The 21,114-nt window shown below is 38.8% G+C and overlaps 4 protein-coding genes across 7 annotated transcripts; 3 read left to right on the top strand and 1 right to left on the bottom strand.

Annotated features, from left to right (window-relative positions):
- Positions 1 to 260: 260 nt before the first annotated feature.
- LOC135623792 (probable aquaporin TIP2-2) lies at positions 261 to 1,407 on the bottom strand. The gene is made up of 3 exons (XM_065127137.1): positions 1,190 to 1,407; positions 843 to 1,090; positions 261 to 763 (listed from the first exon to the last, which is right to left on the bottom strand). The coding sequence occupies exons 1-3, from the start codon at positions 1,314 to 1,316 to the stop codon at positions 401 to 403; spliced, it is 738 nt and encodes a 245-aa protein (XP_064983209.1). The 5' UTR covers positions 1,317 to 1,407; the 3' UTR covers positions 261 to 400.
- Positions 1,408 to 3,714: 2,307 nt separating this feature from the next.
- Positions 3,715 to 8,207, top strand: LOC135581004 (probable lactoylglutathione lyase, chloroplastic). Of its 2 annotated transcripts, XR_010491487.1 has the most exons (10): positions 3,715 to 3,921; positions 4,898 to 5,096; positions 5,177 to 5,301; positions 5,501 to 5,565; positions 6,325 to 6,537; positions 6,667 to 6,714; positions 7,262 to 7,369; positions 7,528 to 7,668; positions 7,781 to 7,844; positions 7,982 to 8,207. XR_010491487.1 is itself a non-coding variant. In XM_065127134.1 (9 exons), the coding sequence occupies exons 1-9, from the start codon at positions 3,789 to 3,791 to the stop codon at positions 8,024 to 8,026; spliced, it is 1,077 nt and encodes a 358-aa protein (XP_064983206.1). In that variant the 5' UTR covers positions 3,726 to 3,788; the 3' UTR covers positions 8,027 to 8,207. The 2 variants fall into 2 exon arrangements, 1 of the variants encoding a protein (XP_064983206.1); XM_065127134.1 differs by lacking the exon at positions 7,781 to 7,844 and having other exon boundaries at positions 3,726 to 3,921.
- An 878-nt stretch (positions 8,208 to 9,085) lies between these two features.
- LOC135623789 (U11/U12 small nuclear ribonucleoprotein 59 kDa protein-like) lies at positions 9,086 to 16,328 on the top strand. The gene is made up of 10 exons (XM_065127133.1): positions 9,086 to 9,308; positions 9,640 to 9,815; positions 9,904 to 10,321; positions 10,483 to 10,566; positions 11,089 to 11,154; positions 12,407 to 12,479; positions 13,012 to 13,385; positions 14,106 to 14,146; positions 14,731 to 14,860; positions 16,077 to 16,328. The coding sequence occupies exons 2-9, from the start codon at positions 9,667 to 9,669 to the stop codon at positions 14,807 to 14,809; spliced, it is 1,284 nt and encodes a 427-aa protein (XP_064983205.1). The 5' UTR covers positions 9,086 to 9,308; positions 9,640 to 9,666; the 3' UTR covers positions 14,810 to 14,860; positions 16,077 to 16,328.
- Positions 16,329 to 17,328: 1,000 nt separating this feature from the next.
- Positions 17,329 to 20,789, top strand: LOC103999320 (uncharacterized). Of its 3 annotated transcripts, none has more exons than XR_001975569.2 (4): positions 17,329 to 17,592; positions 19,112 to 19,244; positions 19,319 to 20,240; positions 20,378 to 20,789. XR_001975569.2 is itself a non-coding variant. In XM_009421043.3 (3 exons), exons 1-3 carry the CDS (start codon positions 17,420 to 17,422, stop codon positions 19,373 to 19,375), a joined length of 363 nt encoding a protein of 120 aa, XP_009419318.1. In that variant the 5' UTR covers positions 17,329 to 17,419; the 3' UTR covers positions 19,376 to 20,789. The 3 variants fall into 3 exon arrangements, 1 of the variants encoding a protein (XP_009419318.1); XR_010491486.1 differs by having other exon boundaries at positions 19,319 to 20,321; positions 20,399 to 20,789; XM_009421043.3 differs by having other exon boundaries at positions 19,319 to 20,789.
- The last annotated feature ends 325 nt before the right edge of the window (positions 20,790 to 21,114 follow it).

Below are 21,114 nucleotides of genomic sequence, written 5' to 3'. Positions count from 1 at the left end.
CAATTAATCTCAACCCGATAGGCAGATGTTGAATCAACATACATATTTTTTTCATATATGTGTATATATACATATATATATATATGTATATATGTATATACATATGCATACATGTATATGTATACACACAAAGCCATCCATTGGGTTGATTAAACATCATCTAACATCACTTTCTTGTTTGTTGACCGATTAGCTCCATTATTGTGCTGGTTATTGTGATGCTTCAAGGACTTCTGAGTCAAAGGTGAATAAGAACTTGATTGGCAAGAAGATGACACTGGAAATCTTAAGAAGCTCAGAGAAACACACAAGCAAATTGGCTTTCAGACTTCCAAAACACAAGCAACATCAAGCACTCAGCAACTCATATCTCTCGTTCTTATTCAGCTGAGCTTGCAGGTCACTGAGGGAGTGGCTGGTGGTCTGAGCACATGTAGGCGTAGGTGTACACCAGCCCGGCGATGCCGCCACCGATGAGGGGACCGACCCAGTAGATCCAGAGGTCGGAGAAGTTCCCGCTGGCGACGGCCGGCCCGAAGGAGCGCGCCGGGTTCATCGACCCTCCGGAGAAGGGGCCCGCCGCGAGGATGTTGGCGCCGACGATGAAGCCGATGGCTATGGGGGCGATGGTGCCGAGCGAGCCCTTCTTCGGGTCGGCCGCCGTCGCGTACACCGTGTACACGAGGGCGAACGTGATGATGATCTCCATCACCACCGCCTCTCCTGCTCCCACTCCGTCTCCCAGGCCATGGGTGGGGGTGTCCTACATGTTTCAGTGGAAGACAAGCATTTAGCTCTCTCTTGCGTCAACCCACCACAACCATGCTTTGTTCCGATCTTACCAGTCCTGTCGCGAACTTGACGAGAAAAGCTCCAACGACAGCTCCAAGCAACTGCGCGACCCAGTAGAAGATCCCAGTGAGGATGGTAATCTGGCCTCCCAGAGCCAGCCCGAAGGTGACCGCCGGATTCACGTGGCCGCCGGAGATATTGGCGCCGACCGACACCGCCACGAAGAGCGCGAAACCATGGCAAACAGCGATCGCGACCAGCCCGGCAGGATCCAAAGCTGCGCTCGACGTCAGCTTGTCTGCAAACCACAGCAAGCATCTAAGTCGAGACACAAAAACCCCACGGAAACTGTTGTAGGAGGGATAAAGAAAGAAAAAAGAGAGGATGATCAGTTAACTGTAAGCGATAGCTGATCCGACCCCGGCGAAGACGAAGAGAAGAGTGGAGATGAACTCGGCGAGGTAGGCTTTGAGTGTGCCGACACTGAAAGAGTCGTCAAAGCGCCCAAAGGCGATGCCGGCCATGATCAAGGAACTCAGAGATCAAAACCTAAGCAAAGGCTGGAGAGGGAGAGACAGCTACCTAAACAAGATGAAGGCTGTTATGCATATTTATACACACACAGACATACAACTACAAGAGTTCACGGATTAGGAATGCATGTGATGAAATAAGGAGAGGGCGAGGAATGACATGGAGTGCTTATCCAATCCCATCTTGTCTACTATAATTAACATGCAGTGATGGAAACGTCGGGAAGCTCATCAATGACTTGTGGGGATTCTGCAGCCGACCAGCCAATGGTGTGGCCTGCATGGTGGGCCACACCATGGATTGATCCAAGGAAGAAGATTGAAGAAGAAGAAGAAGAAGAAGACGAAACATGTGATGGAATGAGTGTGTTGTGGTAATTGTTTGAACTCAAAATATTGATGTCTCATTTGTTTTCCTTTTGGATTGTAGGGTATATGACCTCTGATGATAGTTATTTCACATAGTTTCATCACAAATAATGCTTCGAATAGCTGGAAGAACATGTAGCCATGTGGCTCACGCTGGTCTGCAGATTAAAAATTTGTAGTGGATGGAAATCTGAGCTAATTTAAGGTATTGGCTTTGCATAGCTTATCGGTTCATCATGTTAGGACTCCGACATCTCAATCGCATCAGCTGATCTTAAATTGTGATAAGGTAGCTACTAAAGAAAGCTCCAGCAATGGAGTCCAAGGCAGCGATTAAATAGATGATAACCACCAAAAAAGCATCTAAATTATACATCAAGAAAAATCATGGAATAATTTTGAGATGATTCTGATGTCTCTTTCAAGCATGAAAATTATCTTCCATATCACAGTCAGGATATTTACGAAAGACCTCTGGAAATGTTTGTTCGTAATCAGAACCACATTTTTATTTAGGTTAACATTGACCTGTGGAAGAAACCAGTGGTTGAAATGATCCGGAGAGGAGGACAATGGCACATGACATTGTCGACTGCAATGGACAGGAAAAAAGATGAGAGGGAATCGTCTCTTGTGATGGTGGGGCAGCTGCAGAGAGACCAAAGGGCTTGATGATCTCAGTAAAAATCTGTCGTCCTTGTCCTGAAAAATGAGGGATATTCTTTGATTTATTCCTTCTGCATATGAGATGCCAAGAACTGTTCCCAAGGAATGCAACGTCAGGAGGAGCTGGAAGTGGTCCGTCACACTCATGCTGAGCTGAAAGAAAACGCGGATACAGTGAAGTTGGCAGTCGCATGGAGAACTCCAAACCTTGGCTGGAAAAGATGAGAAGAAGTGGAGAAGATTGTAACATGCCAACCACTCATCACACCTTTGCGTGAGTTCTCACATCCGTTCCTGATTTTTCTGCTGCTGAAAACAAGGGGATAACTTAAGCACCATGAAAGTGCTTGACGAAAGGAAGCTTTTGCCTCCAAGTTCAGAAAAGAAAAAAAGGAATCATCTTCGAAAGCCAAACACAGTGTTGCTAAACATGTTCTTTCCATGCAGCTGAGAGATGCAATTGGTAACATTAGTTACGTTTATCTACTGCATGCAAATGGGTTTCGGAGTGAAGCTTTCGATTAAGATTCTAAGGAACATGTATCTATTATATGAAACAAGATCTCATTTGGCCAAATAGAGCAATCCAGAACTAATAATTGCTTTGGGTACTTCTTCTTCTAATTAATGAAGTGCAGATAAGGCCAAAGATCTTGATGGAACTAGCCAAGAGGGGCTCTTTAGATTTAGGTTGAGAGCCCAGTCTTTTTATCTAAAGCTCTATAGCTTTAGCTTTAGATTTAGATAGAAGTTTGTCTTCCATCCAAGCCTATGATGCTCTATGTTACAATCATAATGTATCAACTTTTGGTTCCAGAGGAACCTTACATGTACCCGATGGTGTCAGATTTGTCCATCTTATTAAATTGAGACAATGGTTGATCAAGAATTTTGCTTCGGTAAAATATGTGCAATTACTAGATTTCAGCTCTATACCAAACCATGTATGTATTTGTGTATATGGTTGTGTATGAAGGTACGCCACTGTGTACATACATACGTTTGTGTGTGTTTACGTGTGAATGACGGCATGTCATGTCTGTGGGATCAAGAGGAATCTCCACCGTTGAATCCGCTTGCGGATTGAAGATCGAACTTGCGATCGTCTCCAAATCGTGCGGTTACGCTTTCTGCCACGATGAGCGCATCCTGGCCGTTCCCGAGGGTCTCAATTGTCCATAGGCATGGGGCCCACTTGTGTGAGCGGTTGACAGATGGAAAGTCGAGATGTAGTAAGATCATGGTGAAGCGACGACGAAAGATAGGGAGTTGAAGGGACGCCGGATTCGCCTGGGTTGGAGAGGATCCTGACCTGCACATTCAGCACGTGATTACCACGTGGCCGTCAGGAGCATGATGGATAGAGGCGGATTCGAGGGAAGAAACGTGAATTGCTTACGAGGTCGAAGACAGGATCTCGGCCGGCGGATGGCGAGGAGTGTTCCCATGGCGGCCACCTCCTCCAACTCGCACATCCGACTCGCTGCGCTCCACTCGCCACTCTCCTCCATCGCCGCCGCCGCCCGGTTCGCTCCCAGCAGTCTCAGCTCCGCCCCACGCCGTACGCTATCTCCTCTCTCGGTTGCCAAACTCCCAATTCTCCGCCTTCTCTTCTTACCTTTTTATCGATGTTTTGGAGACTTATCGATCTCCTTCCTGATTGGTTTCCCGATTGCTTGTTTTTGGGAGAAAAAAGACAATTCTTTTGGTGAACGCAATTGAGTACAATCTGGAATAATGCTTGTACAGCAAGTCTATGGTGAACTACTCGATTATGGTCATCACTTTCGCTCCAAGATTCGTGTTTCAGCTAAAGAAACATATGTTAGTGATGAGCAAGCAACCTCGGCAGATGAATTTAACTTGGTCGTGCTTGTCGTATTTTGGATAAATGATCTTTTTATTTGGTAACAGTTTCATTGATTATATTCAGGCATTTAGTATCATATTCCGTGTGTTTTGCGTTCTTTGTGATAGATTACTTGATTGCAGATACTGACTTCTCTCCAAGATTACATTCTTTTGGTAAGTGTATCTTTTGTTGGTATGCTATGACAGCATCACACCTAACAGAGATATCTCTGTTGGAATATTAAATCAAACTTTGGAATATTGTGTTCAGTCTCGGCCCTTCTTTTTCTTTGATCACTAGTCTATTCGTTTGTTTAATGAACTGTTTCTCTCAAGTGATTAATCTTTTGTTTAAATTTGGAATTTTCAATCTTTTGCTGTTGTTTTCCAATTTGATTGTATTGTGCCTGCTCACTGAATAGAGGTTGTAGGCTTACTGAAGCGACTCAGTAAAATTGCTAGGAGGCAAAGCTTATACTATGTGTGGCATTAAGACTATTTCTTTGTTATTACCTTGTTAACTATAATATGATGTTTTTTCAATACTGCATGATTACTTTTCTCTCATTTTCACATGCTACTTCCCTTCTATGTCCATGGTAAAATGTAAACAGCTTAAATCTTGTTTAATATAACATTAATTTCTAGACCTAATCCTGTGGCTCTTTTCTGTATGTTATATTCAGCTATACATCTGGAACATTTGTTTGGAATAACAACTTCTAGATTGGTAAGAAAAGCAAATTGTATAAAAGCCAGTGTCTCCGGCAACACGACGCAAGCAAGCACTGTTGATAAAGAAAGCGCTTTTGAGTGGGTGAAAACGGATAATCGGAGAATGCTTCATGTTGTTTATCGTGTTGGTGACTTGGAAAGGACAATAAAGTATCATGCCCTCTTTATTTAAATATATTTCATCTTTAATTGAAATATCTGGTTTAGACATGTAAAACATATTGGTGCAGATTCTACACAGAATGCTTGGGAATGAAGTTGTTGCGGAAACGTGACATTCCTGAGGAGAAGTACACTAATGCCTTCCTTGGATATGGACCCGAAGACTCACATTTTGTTGTTGAACTTACTTACAGTAAGGGACATGGATTATTTCTTCATGACATTAGAGGAACATTTCTTTTAGACATCTTTGCACATTTTTAATACCTACATCTTTTGTTAGTTGAGGAACTCAGAGTCTGCTATAGTGTTGCTGTTTGATAGTGTCATAATGCAAAATGTGTATCCCTGACATATCTGAATCTAGCTCTGTATTTTGCAAATGATGGCAGACTATGGAGTTGACAAGTACGATATTGGAACTGGTTTTGGACACTTTGGTGTTGCAGTTGAAGATGTAAGACTTCTTTTCATGTATAATAATGTACTGGCTTTTATCATCAGTTTATGCATGGTTTTGAGGAACATAAATGCCAGTCCTAAGCTCCACGTGTGTCTAAGGACATAGCATAAAGAAATAATAGAAAAAGAGCTTTAGTAATCTTCATTAGTCCATAATCTGATTGTATATCACGCTGATAAACACTGAAATAAGCAATCTTCATGTCAATTTATATTTGGTGGTTGAATTTTTTGTTATAACTCGTTTATCCTCAAAGACAATTTTTATGTTGAATATGGATTTTAAGTTCTCAAAACAAGCCTTATAAGTTTTTCTGCTTTGCATGAGGCTATGATGCCTTGAGATCATTCTCCTAGTGTTATACATCAATGAAATTTTGTCTTCGGAAAAGGAAATCCATTATGTGCAATAATATCATGATGCTTCCTTTCACATGAATATAATTGGAACATAGTTTATCTTCTACTGGAAGTTCTTTTCCATCTTTTCGCGATAAGCTAGTTTTTTAACCACTCAATCTATTGAGTTGGTGGACAAACATTATTTCAGATGCTTGCTTTCGTGCTGTAACAAGAGTCACTGATACTCCTACCCTGGCCTAGTTCTGATGTCTCTCTTCTTGAATGACTAGGCTTCTTCAAAATTTCTTCAATTTTAAAAATATATTTTGATCTAGGTAGCATCTCACCAACTTCTGTACAAATCATTCTTACAAAATGTTGCTTGTGAGATGATTTCTTCTTCTGGATACAGGTTGCCAAGACAGTGGATCTTATAAAAGCTAAAGGAGGAAAGGTAACCAGGGAACCTGGCCCTGTAAAAGGTGGCAGAAGTGTGATTGCTTTTATCGAAGATCCTGATGGTTATAAGTTTGAGCTTTTGGAAAGGGGCCCAACACCAGAACCCTTGTGTCAAGTGATGCTTCGTGTAGGAGATCTTGATCGTTCCATAAATTTCTATGAGAAGGTTGTTCTCTTTGAAATTTGACAACATTTCTTGACCATTCTATTTTTCCTTTTCATTTCTTGAGAAATGGTGTTTGATCATTTTCTATATTCTAAGTTTCTTTTTTATTTTTATTTTTCTTGTAACAAGGCATTTGGTATGGAGCTTCTTCGCAAAAGAGACAATCCTGAATATAAGGTAAATTTGATGCATCTGAAGTTTTGAATGCATATTTTCCAAAATTATTTAACAACGCTATACATTCTTGTTTGATTTTTTCTAACTCCAATTAAAATTTTAGCAATGTTGAACGCTGAAACGGTGGGAACCTTGTTTACTGGTGCACTTTATGTCCACCATTGACGAGGAACTACCTTGTTTCTTAAGTATTTGAGTAGTGGACAATATCCACTAGGCAGAATATAGTCTCTATCCTTGTTATCCACATGGACAAAATGATCTTTGAAACTTCATTTCTTAGAAGGCCAATTCACATTCCTTTCCTAAGCCTTTGCTGATACAATACTATTGGTGTCTCCTAGAATGCAGTGTCTCTCCAATTTTCTCGTTCATATATGTTGATTGATACTTAGCAGGAGAGTTGTTCGATACAATGCATAACTTTCTTGTTGTATGTACTACTACTATTTATTGTCTAAGCCTTGTTCCTACCTTTCGCTCTGAAAACATTTTGATGCCTTTTTTTGTCATGTGTCCTGTAATCGATGTGTAAGTTCATTTTTAGTACACTATAGCGATGATGGGATACGGTCCTGAAGATACAAACACTGTTTTGGAGTTGACCTACAACTATGGAGTTACAGAATATGACAAAGGGAATGCCTTCGCACAGGTAATTTTCGTTACAATCTGCCTAGAAATCTGTTTAGTATCTCAATATGAAAGTTGTCGAGGATAATCTATGTATTGTTGCACTCTTTCTATTAAGATTCTAGTGATATGGTAATGGAATTGAACTTTCTCTGGAATTGCCACATATTATTATTCTAGATTGCAATTGGCACGGATGATGTTTACAAGACAGCAGAGGCCATAAAACTGCATGGAGGAACGATCACCCGTGAACCAGGCCCCTTACCTGTCATTAATACTAAGATAACTGCCTGCTTGGATCCAGATGGTTGGAAAACTGTATGTACCTGCATTTGACTCATTTTAGTATCTTGATTGTTTTATTTCAAGATTCTTGCAGCCCTTAAATACCGTATGCATATTTATGTTAGCTACTTGTTTATTATACTAGGTATGAAAGTACAATCTTTTAGGATGATGAAGGATAACATTCTGTAAAGGTTAACCAACACACTGTATGTCCAGATTGAATCTTTAAAGTCTTAATAATAACTTCCATAGTTCAGCAAATTTCCACTCTGCATAAACCAGTAAAACCACGCTATACTAACTGTAAATGCGCATGAAAATGGAGGATCATTTGGTTTTGCAGGTCTTTGTTGACAATGTAGATTTTGTTAAAGAGCTGGAGTATTAAGCCCTTGTTATCGGACCTACATCTCAAGGAGCATCAGTTACTGGACGACAACGGCTGGCTGTCGCCTAACTAATCTTGTAAAAGACCTACATCAGATCTCAGTTTGTATATAAATTGTTTTGCCCACCATGTTAACGGAAGTACTAAGATATGAATTTCGCACTGCATCGGAGTTTTGATATTCTTTTTTTGTTTGTTACAAAGTAAAATCAAATCAATCTCGATTGGGTTCTGCCACAATTAATCACTTTTATCATCCAAGTATATCATCTTTTTCACACTGGCTTCCCTATGTACATGTCAGGCATGACTATCCAGCATTTGTGTGATGCCTTGGATGCAGATCTTTTCATCACATTTTCTGCATTCAAATTTGGAGGTGAGATTTATCTACAGGATTGACACAATAGTATAATATTAAGAAAGATCTAGTATATAGAATTTCAATATTCTTTTCAGAACCAGCTTCAATTTCTGTAATTGATCATTTTTATATCTCTGAGTTGTGAACCCATAAATGCTGATTGATTATGTTGAAGGCCACCTTCAATGACTGTTGCTTTTCAATTACAGAAAATATTAGTACATATAGTGTTGAACCAAATGTGACTTTGCTATGGACTTGTCCATATAGTGTTGTTAGTTATAATATTTTTAATAAACTTATAATATTTGTGGTGTATTTATCAAAATATTATATGATTATTTAAAAATACTATAACTAAGATAAATAGATTCAAATTTATTTTAAAAATAGAATCTCAAATATGTATTCTATATTTATAATGTTTCGATTAAAAAATATTATAATAAGATAAGAAATTGGATTGATTCATCTTATGAATTGGTCGACTGAGTGTAGCTAAATATTACTGCTCTAATTATTATATTGTAAAATATTTTTGAAATTATGAAAAATATTAAAAAGAGATAGCAGAAAACACGTTTTACTTACTGTTCTACCCACACGACGACCCCATAGCGGGCTCCACAGTGGGTCCACTCACGAGCCACTGTTCATCTCCTTATAAAGGGCCGACGAAACGGGTAGAAAATGGAAAGCCCACTAGAAATTGCCTTCCGTTCTTCTACCCAAGCCCTAGTGAACTGAAGGTGCTCTCCGCCGGTGGTGCCGAATTCATCTCCGTCGGTCGAGGGCGGCATACTCGAACGAGAGGAAGAAGGCGAGGAGGGAGAACTCGCCCCCCTCCTCGATCAACATCTCTCTAAGGTGGATCTTCTCAAGATTCCGTGGCTCCTGTGGCTCTCGTGCAATCGCAAGGTGAGAATGCTCCTTTACGCAGAAACCAGTATTAAAGGATAGGTCCGCTGTCACATCGTTTCCGGTTCTGTTGATAATGGATTTATCAAAGATCACTGCTTGTCAGTATGGGGATCCTTGTGTTTAAGAATTGACTCTCGAAAGATGACCCTCGATTGAGAATGGGAAGGAAGGTGCAGGGAACCTTGGGGGCCATCCAGTAGTCGTGGCTTACAATGATATTTTTCCTGACGTTTTTTTCTTTCTTTTGAGATTGGCTCCTATGTATCGATAAAGCAGATATATATTAACTCTGTTTCTGACACAATGTAACTGTTCTCTTGCCTTGCAGTTGCTTCTTTTTCCCTTCTTCTGTACCATGTTTACGGCTTCATTTGCACCCGGTGCATCTCCTCAGATTCCGACATGGCATCCTGCTCAATCTTCTTTATCTTCCTTCTGGCAGTCGGAAGATGTGCATGAGCATCTGAGAAAGTTGAAAGAAACCGTTGGTCTTGCAAAAGCATTGTACATTTGCTCACCATCCAACTTTGTTGAAAAAAATTGATTTTGATTCCTCATCCTAGTCCTTCAATTGTATAAACGCTTCCTGCAGGAAGACAGAGCTAGAAGAAATTCTTCTTGTTAGAAGGTCAAGGGACCCCAATTCTGAAAGAGTTTCCTTATCTTTGGATTGCCCATCACCAAGAGAACTGTCGCCGTCTTTAAACGATTCCATTGCCACCGGCGTTTCTCGGTGTTTTGAGGATGAGTCGAATTTGCAAATTTTAAAATTGATTGAAGCAAAGAGAATCAGTCTGGATGTTCAAGAATCTCTCTCGATGGAGGCAGCAAACACACTGCTTTCGACTCTGAAATATCAGCTTGTGCCTCTTAATGGCATCACAAGTCAAGCAATACCATGGGAGGAGAAGTCAGCGGCAGTTCAATTTGCTAACAAGCTGCAAAAGTCCAAAAGGAACAAGTTGTGGAAGAAAAAAAAAAGAAAACGTGTTGCTGAATTAGCACGCAAGGTTGTTCAGGACTGGTTTGCCATATTAGTTAAATTTCTCTCTGTTCTGAGGCTTTGTTGATAAGCTTAAAGTTATTAAACTTGCGGTGCCTGCGTTAGACAAGTTGTATTGCTGCTTTATGTTTATTTATTGATTTCTTGGATTGATTTTATGTTCTGAAGTTGCGTGAAGATTATGTTAAAGCTGACCACGATGCTGATGAATGGAGAGCTAGGGAGATTGCCAACGACATGGCGAGACACAAGGTATGCCATTTATTAGTCATGAGTTCAGTATGATTTTTGTATCTTACAGGGCTTTTTGGTTGCTAGTCTTTAAGTTCTCGAAACATGAAATTTCCTCATCCTGCCGTTTGCTATACTGTAGATTGTTGACTTCTTCCTGCCAAATCATGCTTCCTTGTTTTCTTTGCAACCCTCCTTTGGATAATCTATTCAATGAACCAGGTCACCAACTTTAAAGTTCATCATGCCTGATTAGTATTCAATTTTTTTAGGAGTCTCCTATTCAATATGTAGGTGCTGCTATACTGAACATACAATGGTAAATTTCCAGCCACTTAGACTATTTCTTGACATAATTGGGAAAGGTTGTGGTTTAAATTTTTTCTTTACATTTTTTAAGTTAAACTTTGATCGCATATTCCCTTTCTCAGGTTATCACTTTTTATGGTTCTTGTTGATGCATGTATGTGTCCTTTCTGATCTTACAATGGATTACCAATTCAACCTTCTCCCTAGTGGCTAACATAAGCATGGTGATTCCAGGTAGAAAGCATGAAAGAAATTGCAAAGCTGAAGTCTAGAGAGGAGAGAAAGAGACTAGAATCTGAGGTAAGACATTCTGGGCACATATCACATGTATGCTACAATAAGGATGTTGAGTATTCATGATTTAGTACTAATTATTAATGTATATTATTTGTTCATTTGATTTTGAGATTTGACAGTTTATTATGTTGTCTGTTTTTTTATTGTTATAAGAGCATTTGAAAAATGTACTTCCATCAAGGATTGCCTTGTCATGGGCCATGTTGGCACTTGGCATTTATCATCGTGCTGTTGATGTGTCCAACATTCTGAGTTTCCAACACAATTTTCTTCAGATGCTTTAGTTGTTGAATCATTTAATGGCTGTTTCAAGCATATGTGTTGTTTGATATTTGATAGTCATCTACATTTCATCTTATTTCCTTGGCAGAGCAACATTTATTGATTATTCTGTTACACTGTAATGTCAATATATTGCCGTATGTTCTGTAATGATTAAACATTTTGATAAAGATGGTTTTGCAATGGACGGTGAGTTGTAATTTAATTTTTACATTTCAAAACTAATCAAATTATATTTAAACAAGGAAGCTTCTTGAATTCATGTGATGATTTTAGCTGTGTTTTGATAAGGTTAGTAAGGCATGTGAATACGATGCAACTGCAACAGCTTTGAAATAGGGAGAAGATTGATATGACTGCTGTGATAGGTGCTACTAGACAATGTATCCCCGTATGAATTTCCAATAAATGTAGGCATATTTTATGCTGATGCTGATGTGCATGTCACAGATGAATCCCTGTGATACAGACATAGTTCCATGTTGTACTGCTATTTCTGGATTGGTAAGATGGCAGAACTGTCATACTGTTACTACCGATGAAAGTTTTGAGCTAGTTCCCCATGGCAAATAGTCATGCTCATGTGTTTTTCTGCTTCCCGACCTCAATCTTTCATGGTACTTAGTGGTTGAATCTTGTCCTGATCTTGGGTGGCATGTGTGGAAATCTGTTCCTTTTTCCAAATATACTGTCTGTTCTTGAAAAGAGCCTGCCCTCATCATGAACTTGTAATATATAACTTGACTACTGCAGTAATGTGCTTAAATTCCTTTTGTTGTATGCCTTTCCATTATTTTATTGTCTACATTTATCAGTGCATAAAAGATAGCTGGATTTTGTTTAATTTGGTGGTACACATGATTATTTGATATGTGTACGATTTCTGTTTTTTGCATTCAGAGATAGTATTAAAAGAAAATTGTCAGTCCTGATAATTTTAGCATTTTTAACCAAAAGTTGTCTTAACTTTCAGCTTGAGCTTTTCCTAGTTGTTGAGAAATTGCAAGAGCTTCACTCCATCAGAATTCAGAAGTTGAAAAAACAAGGCAAGACACCCTTTTTTTTATAATTATATAAAACTCCCAAAATTTTATATAGTTTCTAAATTTCTTTGTTTTTAGTTAGATCTTGATAAGTTGCGCTAAAGAATTGTCAGATTATAATAATCTCAGTTTTGCTAGTGTAATATAACAAATATTATCCTTCATACATTGCAACACGATCTGTAGTATGACAAGAACACATTTACTTTTTGTGTGATTTGAAGTCTTATTTTAGTAAGTCATGCACTGTTTTGAGAGTTAAGCTTATGCCAAAAGAATTCAGTCTTTACACAGGTTCACTAATAACAATCTTAGTATTACACTGTTGTGACAGCAACTAACTGAAACAAATAGGCACAAATGACAAATTTACTCTAACAACAGATCGATTGAAACAACTGTCTGATAGTAAAAAAGGATTTGTTTTACTATATCATGAATTTTCCAAGTAAAAAAGACTGGATGATTTGACCCGGTTCAGTAAGGTCGGTTCCAAGTAAGAAGCCTGTCAGATCTTGAATTTGTGGTTGTGCAGGTCATTTCATTCCAGAAGAGGATGATAAATTTCTTGAGCGTGTACGAGCTGCTGTTGAGGAAGAGGAGCGGCAAGCTGCAGCTGCTGCTGACACACATGCTGCCAAGGATGCCATTGCAACAGCCGAGGAGTCTAGAAAAGTTATGCAGAATGCAATAACAGAAGCAAATTCTATTGATAAAATTGAAGGCGAGCCATCTAAGACCAAAGGCCAAAGTGAAGGAAGTTTGGTCATGGATGCAAATATGAAGTCTGAACAACAGAAGGATGAAGCTCCGGGTTGGGGTAGTGGCTATGACTCTGTGTCAAATTTACCATTTGAGTTCCTCCACTATTATCATGGAAGCAGCAATGATATGGGGACACTAATTGAAGTGAGTTCACCAAATCTTGGAGCTAAACCTTTTTATGTTATCCTAGTTTAGTTGTTTGAGTCTGTGAAAGTAGTTATAGTTTTTGTTTGATCTTACAAGGATAAGTTAGTGCAGATAGTTTATGTCAAGTATAACTGATTTTTGATGCTTTTATGGTTCTGGATTTGTAGATTATTTTAGTTTAGATTAACAAATAGTACGAATCCTTTATTTTCTTCATTTGAGATAATTTTTTCTGCAAATGTTATTAAATATTCTTGTGAAATTGTCTCATTCATTCCTGGTGGTATTGAAGTACAAACCACTTTGTTACATTCGTTTACTTAGATTAAAATACCTAAATAAAGGGTTTTAGTCATATTGTTTGAAGGTCTCTAACCCATATATCACTATTGAGTATACAAAATTTATTTTTGCTTCTGCGTAATGGTTTGAATCCTTAATTGCAATGATCAACAGTATTTAGTGTGTTAACGTGGTTATTCAAAGGCTTTTAACTATATGAACTGTTAACTTCAAGATGTAGTCAATCGTACTTAATGATCCGATCCAAGCATTTTCAATCATCTTTTAAGATTGTATTACAAGTATAATGTATCCAAAATAGTGACATTTATTTGACTCTCTCTTGCAAGTTCTTTCACTGTTTTTAGCAATTCTTTTTTTATGTTCTTTTAATGTATTAGCCTTATGGTTGCAAAATTCAATTCATATTTTCAGGTTAGAAGAACTTGGGATGCTTATATTAGACCTGGAGGAAGGTACATTCCTTGACTTTTTCGTTAACATATGGGCACTATACCAGAATTATAATATACTAACATCATACTTTTCTGTTCTAGGAAGTGGGAATATTGTTACAACTTACAACATTTTTTTGCTAAAATAAACTGATGTTATTTTAATTTTCCAACACAAGTTTCTTTCTTGGCCTCTTGAGCCGTTGCAAAATGTCAATTAATACTTAACTTTTAAGGTCATAGATTTCATTTATATTCTTTATTGGGGGAGCACTGGAATCTTCCCTTTTAATAGGGAAGTCTAGAAGGTTGTCTACTTTAAATACATGCCTTCTTCTGATTAGCATCTTATGAAAGAGGGCTTTTAATATATTGATCTTATTATTTTTTTGCTGTTTAATTTAGCTGGACCATGGACTGGCCACTGAGTTGCATCAATGACCACTTCAGTTTGTGTTTTGTTATGGAACTGACTTGTTTTGTGCTTTACTAATATGATCTGGGTGTTGTTTCATTTCATTTTGGGTGAAATTAGAAAAAAGGGCTTGTAGCCTTTGTGTTTATTTTTAATTTTAAATTCATTTTGTGGGTACCTTTGGATGCAGCCGGATACCTGGACACTGGGTGCGGCCACCACCACCTGCAGATGCAGTCTGGGCATCATACCTTATCCAACCGAAGTAGTGTCTTCACATGAACTATCTGTCTCATCTTGCAGTGTCACATTTGAGAAAGGTATGCAATTTGCTTAAAAGCATAATTATGAAGTTTGATTGAAGTAAGCTGGTATTTTATATTTATAAACATGTTAGCTTTGTAATAGAAATACAAGTGCATTTTTCGGACACGCAAAGTGTTAATTTGTAACAGCACTTCAAGAGGGGGGAATCAAATGTTTACCGTTTATGGGAAGGGGAAAATAGATAGAGGTGGACAAGTTGCTTCTGATCATATAATTTGCTCGTCAGTTGTAGATGAATTAGTTTCTTCTTGTCAACAAGAAACTAAAATGTCCCAATTTGAACACCACATTCTCACATTGTCATTTTTCCACATGATAATTTAAATTTCTAAATGTTGCTGAATTTCATATCATAAGTTATTGATTATTTTAACTGTCATGCATCCATTGACCATCTGTTTATCACTATCATGCTGATTGACCATCCTCTACCACCTTCATTCCAAACAACCATCAATGTCGAAGTGCAACCCTCCTAGAAGCTCGTATATCTTCTGACGTCCCATCTGTTGTCAATTTCAAATTGTCTTAATGTTGGCAACATGTTACTCCTCCCGTCTCTCTCATCCTATGGCATCTACTCTCTTTAAGCTGGTGTACAGGTGATCCATCTCTGAAAGCTGGGTCATAAACCAATCCCTCCCTTACCTAGTAACATGAATGACCTGGATCTAGAAATTTGTTTTCTCGTGATTGATATATATTTCTCATACACATATCATTGTAAGGCCCTCCTGGGGCATTAGTTGACCTGTAGAAAAGGATGAGCACCTCCAATCAGTCCACAGCACTAGTAGTTCAACCTAGCTTAGTTGGAGTACCAGCTAATTTGCAGCAATAAATATTGAGCAAAGATCATTGCTAGTTGGTAAAGCTGCATGGTAGCTTTAATTCTCCCTTTCAATCAAATCTGTGGCATCCGAGCTACAACAATAATAGTGCTTAAATCCTTGCTTCATGGTGAATTGCTGTCGATCAATGTATGCATCTTCATACTTTCTTTTCTTTATTACATTGATTCATGACTCAATTCTCCACCGTTATGAGTGGGCTTAACTGGTTTCCTAATGACTGGTTCTCCTTATGCCTCAGAGACATAAATGGTCTTCCAGGAATATGATTTAGATGAGATTTTCCAGCCAGTAAAAGATTAAATTCCCTAGCTCAGTATGGTTCTCCAAACTAATATGGGCATCTTTATTTGTGCAGGTGCAGTGGTGGTGCCGGAGGGCAACCGGTGTAATGCAACGAGGACAGGGATCGCCACTAGTTATTGTTGAATCCAACACCGAATCTGCTGTCCATATTCCAATAATAGCATCAGCAAAGTTAAAGAAAAAAAATATATAATTTCAGGGTTAGAAAGTACAGTTTGTGTAATGTTAATCCTTTGCATTGGTGGGACCTCATCTTTTAAATATAAAATGACAAGTTTTGGCAATAATAATTTCTTTTTTCGTATCTTATTAAGTCCCATAATTTCTTGATATACGGGATAATGTGACAATAAGAAAGGTGATTATTATTTAGTGGTTTGTTCACATACTTGAATACATCCTTTTGAGTGTTGTTTTGGGCTTTTGTCAGTAAAATGACTCGTTTGGCCACAACATCATAATTCGACATAATATATTAATATTACCGTAAAAAGGATATTATAATTATTTGATATGAGGACAAAGTTATTTTATTTTGTTCTTAGCAATGGATTAGTTAAAATTAATGGTGAGATAATTAGTATTTGTTAGTGTAAACAACTTGAAGTCGTGGTCTCGGCGTCGACACGGCTTGGTTCGGGTTCGGATGACGGGGATTTTACGAGACGGCCTTCGAGCCCACCGAGGTGGTCGTGTGTTATGGTTTGGATGGTGTCGTTGTTTCCCCCGAGTAGGAACTCCTTGTCTTCGCGTCTCGTGGGGACCTTCGATCTCATCCCTACATAAAGGTCAGGTCGGGGTGCTCGGTCCGACCCCTTCGACGATCAAGTTAGCTGATGTCCAAGGGGATTTAGATGAAAAAGTCTTTTTGTGTGCCTCTCCCCTTCTCGTTCAGAATGCGAGCGTATTTATAGGGAAGCTTATTGTTTCTTGATGTGCCCACTTGCATGGGGCAAGCTGGTAGCATCTGACATTGGTGTTGGCGTGGCGTGAAGAACCGAGCCCTGAGCAACCGTTACTGTGTCTCGGCCGACGCTCTGGTCCGTTTGATTAGGTACCATCACGTCGATCGTGAGGCGTCATCTGACGTCAGCCTAGTCTTACCATAATTACTATCCTCATCAGTATTAATAATTAAATAATTAAAATTAATAAATAATTAAATAAAATAATTTTTTTATTTGAAATATGGATATTGTTCTGTGTAGAGCTCAATGTTGTTTATTAGAAAAATAATTAAATCATTTCCATAATTTATTGACATAAACATCAATCTTATTATATCCATGTAAAATACCCAACAAGGTTGCGTACGGCGGACGCTCCTCTTACTCTCGGTCGGTGGCTCTTGCGTCATCAATTGTGTCCGCGAACGAGAGCGGACGAGGGAAGGCGATGGCGAATGCGGGCGGTGCGGCGTTCCGATGGGTGCTGCAGCTGCACCGGGACGTTCCGAGGGCCGCTCGGTTCTACTCGGAGGGCCTCGACTTCAGCGTCAACGTCTGCACCCTCCGGTGGGCCGAGCTCCAGTCCGGCCCCCTCAAGCTGGCACTCATGCACTCCCCCAGGTTTCGCTCCGTCACCGTGTTCTCGTTTGAGTAGTCTCTTATCCCTTTCCGGTCCGATCCTTGTGCGATCCGCTCAAGTACGATGCCGTCATATTTCGCCGACCAATTGTTTGTAGATTGTCCACACAAAACGAACACAACATACTACTGGTAGACTAATCTTAGAGGCAGCGTGATACCGTGGGAAGGACAAGGCAATCTAATGCACCATTAGAAAGGGAAAAGGAATAACGTTGGCGTTTGTCTATTTTGACTATAAGGAAAAACAAGATTGAATATTTAGACTGAGAATTTGAGGTTTTATAGTGGCAGGAACATATTCAAGAATTAGGTAAATTGCGCAATAAGCATCAGGTGCTGCTACCGTTGATCTTATTATGGTGTTGTTTTCTTTCTTCTGTGAATCACTGTTCTTGTTTAAGTTCTGTGACCGTTGGAGAATTTGTTACATATTTCCCTAAATTCCAGTACTTACCGCAGTATCGTTTTCTCATTTTGAGAAAATAGCTGCTTATTTCCCAGGTGCCAATCCTGTGAGATTTTAATTTGTACACTTGGCACCAAAAGCCATTGCAAGGCTCAGAAACAATGAAGAATCTCTCAGAGAGCAGACTTCATGTATTTGGGATTCTCCTTGAGAACAGGTTTCACCTGGGGATTATTTCTTTGTAGATATTGATTTTAAATACAACTCGTCCTATTCTGTTCTGTCATCAAATTATAATTGTTGCAAATTAAGCTGTAATTGACTGATATAACCATTGTGTTTGATTTGACCCAGTATAGTGACATACCCTGATGAAGCTAAATCAAGAGCATATATATATATAAAGTGTGCCAAAGAAAACAGCAAGGATATATATGCCACAGTACATTTCTAAACATATTGTATTGTCTTCCAGGAAACAACTTCAAATAAGCAAACAATGTGGGTTCAGAAACAGGTCATGGATATGCAGAAATTTCACATAATTAGCTGATAATGGAATAGGGATTCCAGAAGCAAGTAGGCAATAAATTATGGGGAGAGAGAGAAGGTAAAGAGTGCATAAGAGACACTGGAATACAGAGATAAGCTTTCAACTGTTACATTAATTCTCCAAAGCTAAACTACAAAGCCCAAGGTCTTCTTATATCCCCATATTAGTTGTATGCTAATAAAAAAATTTGCAAGAGGTGGTTTGAATGTATATGGAAATTCAAATAGGTCCTTATGATAAAGAGAGGAGGGGAGAAATGTGCAGATGTTTTTTGGCAGTTAAGAGGCCCACATGCCAGGTTTCCCTAAAATTCTTGCAATGGTAAGATTCACAACCTTCTTTAATCCGTGTGTCTCTAGGTAGTTTCTTCTGCAAAGTACTATGTAAAATGGGCTTGGGAGACCACCATAATGCCACAACCTAGGACTGTGCTCTGCTAGGAGATAACATGCTTGCATATATTGTCTCCAACATTCTATTATTTTGTCACATAAATTTAACATCTCTCAGAAGTTCAGTGTTCAATTTTTTTGTTACAGTGACATAACCATGCAGAAAGGATACTCTTCCATGTTATCCTTCACAGTAGCTGACATGAACAGCACAGTGACCAAACTAATGTCACTGGGAGCTGAGCTCGATGGCCCCATAAAGTATGAAATCCATGGCAAGGTATGTTATCCATACATCTAAAATTATCATCTGAGATGTTTTGAATTCATTAATTTGGTAAGTTTTCTGTACAGGTTGCTGCCTTACGATGCCTTGATGGGCATATGTTGGGTCTCTATGAACCTGCATGAAACTTCTTATAAGTTTCTGTTTCCAACTACAACACAGGCTGTGCGGGAAATTGAACATGAGATTCTCTCAGCAACATCAGGGTTTTTGATTTGATGTCAGTGGCAGGATCTTTCCTCTCACTGTATTTGAAGAATATAGGAAACATCTTCTTTATGGTTGCACTGCAAGACAGAAACTGTTTTCCTTATCCACATGAATCAAAGCAGTGCAAAGCATGTGTCACGTTGGACCTCTCATTTAGCAGATCAAATAGTGCAGTGGCAATTCTGAACATGTGTAAAGTTCATATCCTTTATATTTTAAGCTTGGCCAACAGTTGATTGCCTGTCATGAAATTTTTCATCCGCAGAATCTCCATCAATTGACAGTTCTTTTGCTTTCAACTCTGCTGAAAGTTGTTCTGCTCTTTTGTGCACCGATATTGTTCTCATATTGTATCTCCATGAAGTAGCTGATAGGCATGGTGTGGAATTTCACACTTGTAGTTCAGAAAATATCTGTCATTCATCTCTATCCTACCAGTCTATGAATATATTTACATATATATGGTGTAATTTGTGTTATGACTTTATTATTTGTCATATACCTGCTATATTTCTGAGATGGATGCATATTTTTCTGCCTGTAAGAATGGTCTTTGCCCAACTTGCTAATGGAGAAGAGGTTTTTGGGTGCTTTTTTCAACATTCAGTATTTTTGACTTCACACATCCACCGTAATACAGTTGTGTCCAGGAGAAATGTTGTATGATTGAATTCTCTGTGATCAAGAACCATGTCAACCTCAGCGAGCAATTACTATGATGACTTTTCTATTAACTTTGTATAAAGCCAGATCAGCATCTTATGTCCACGGCATCTGTAGGTGAGTTGGCATCCATCCAGCAGCAAATCTGGGGATATAAGATTTCTCCTTCGGCTTCGGCAATTTCCTTTCTTAGTGGAGGTACTAAATTTAGCATAAATGCCTGATCAAAACATTTGCATTCTCATTTTCTTCAGGTTTTAAATCTTACAAAGCAGGCAAAACAAGGAAGATCATGCAGTCCTGCTGCTGGCAATGCTGAACGCGCAGCTTGGTAGCTCGCCTGTGCATGAGTAGGCTGTGAATGACTTGCCTATTTAGCAATGTGGCTCTGACCCGGTAGCTGCACTCAAGATTGTGTCAAGCATCAAGGTTATTTAGTCACAGTTGATTGTACTAGTTAAGATTTATTCATGTGATGAGAAGGTTTACTGACTGTGTGACCGACTAAAGCTGTTTTCGATCTGAGACCAATGTCTGCTAATGCAATTACGTTGAGAGTGGATAGTTTTTGTGATTGAAGTAGCATCAGCATTGACATGGTGGTATCACTCAATGTTAAGACTCTTTGTTATTATACAGTAGAAAGTTGACTGAATGGATTGCTCACATCATGCTATGTATGTTGTGATTGTTTGGAATGATATATACGTGGAATAAAAGAACTTGGTGTGAAGAAGAGCAATGTATTTAATATTTATACAGGTTTTGAGGAAGGAATTTTCTTTAATCACACACTCAAGTTACTTAATCATAGATCGATTGAAGAAGAAATGCAAGATTTGCTTGCTTAGCTGTCTTGACTCGACTCTTTTAAGTCTAGTCCACCTTACAAATTCAAAGACCTATACAACATACTTGATAAGGGACCCAGATGTGTTTTTTGAAGTTTACATGTTCCAATGATAAAATCGTACGGGTACGTCTATCGTCC

The sequence above is a fragment of the Musa acuminata genome, chromosome BXJ2-9 (genome assembly GCF_036884655.1).
Source record: "Musa acuminata AAA Group cultivar baxijiao chromosome BXJ2-9, Cavendish_Baxijiao_AAA, whole genome shotgun sequence".
Lineage (NCBI taxonomy): Eukaryota > Viridiplantae > Streptophyta > Magnoliopsida > Zingiberales > Musaceae > Musa > Musa acuminata.
The sequence above is the reverse complement of the archived record's forward strand: the minus strand, read 5'-3'. Positions and strand labels throughout refer to the sequence as shown.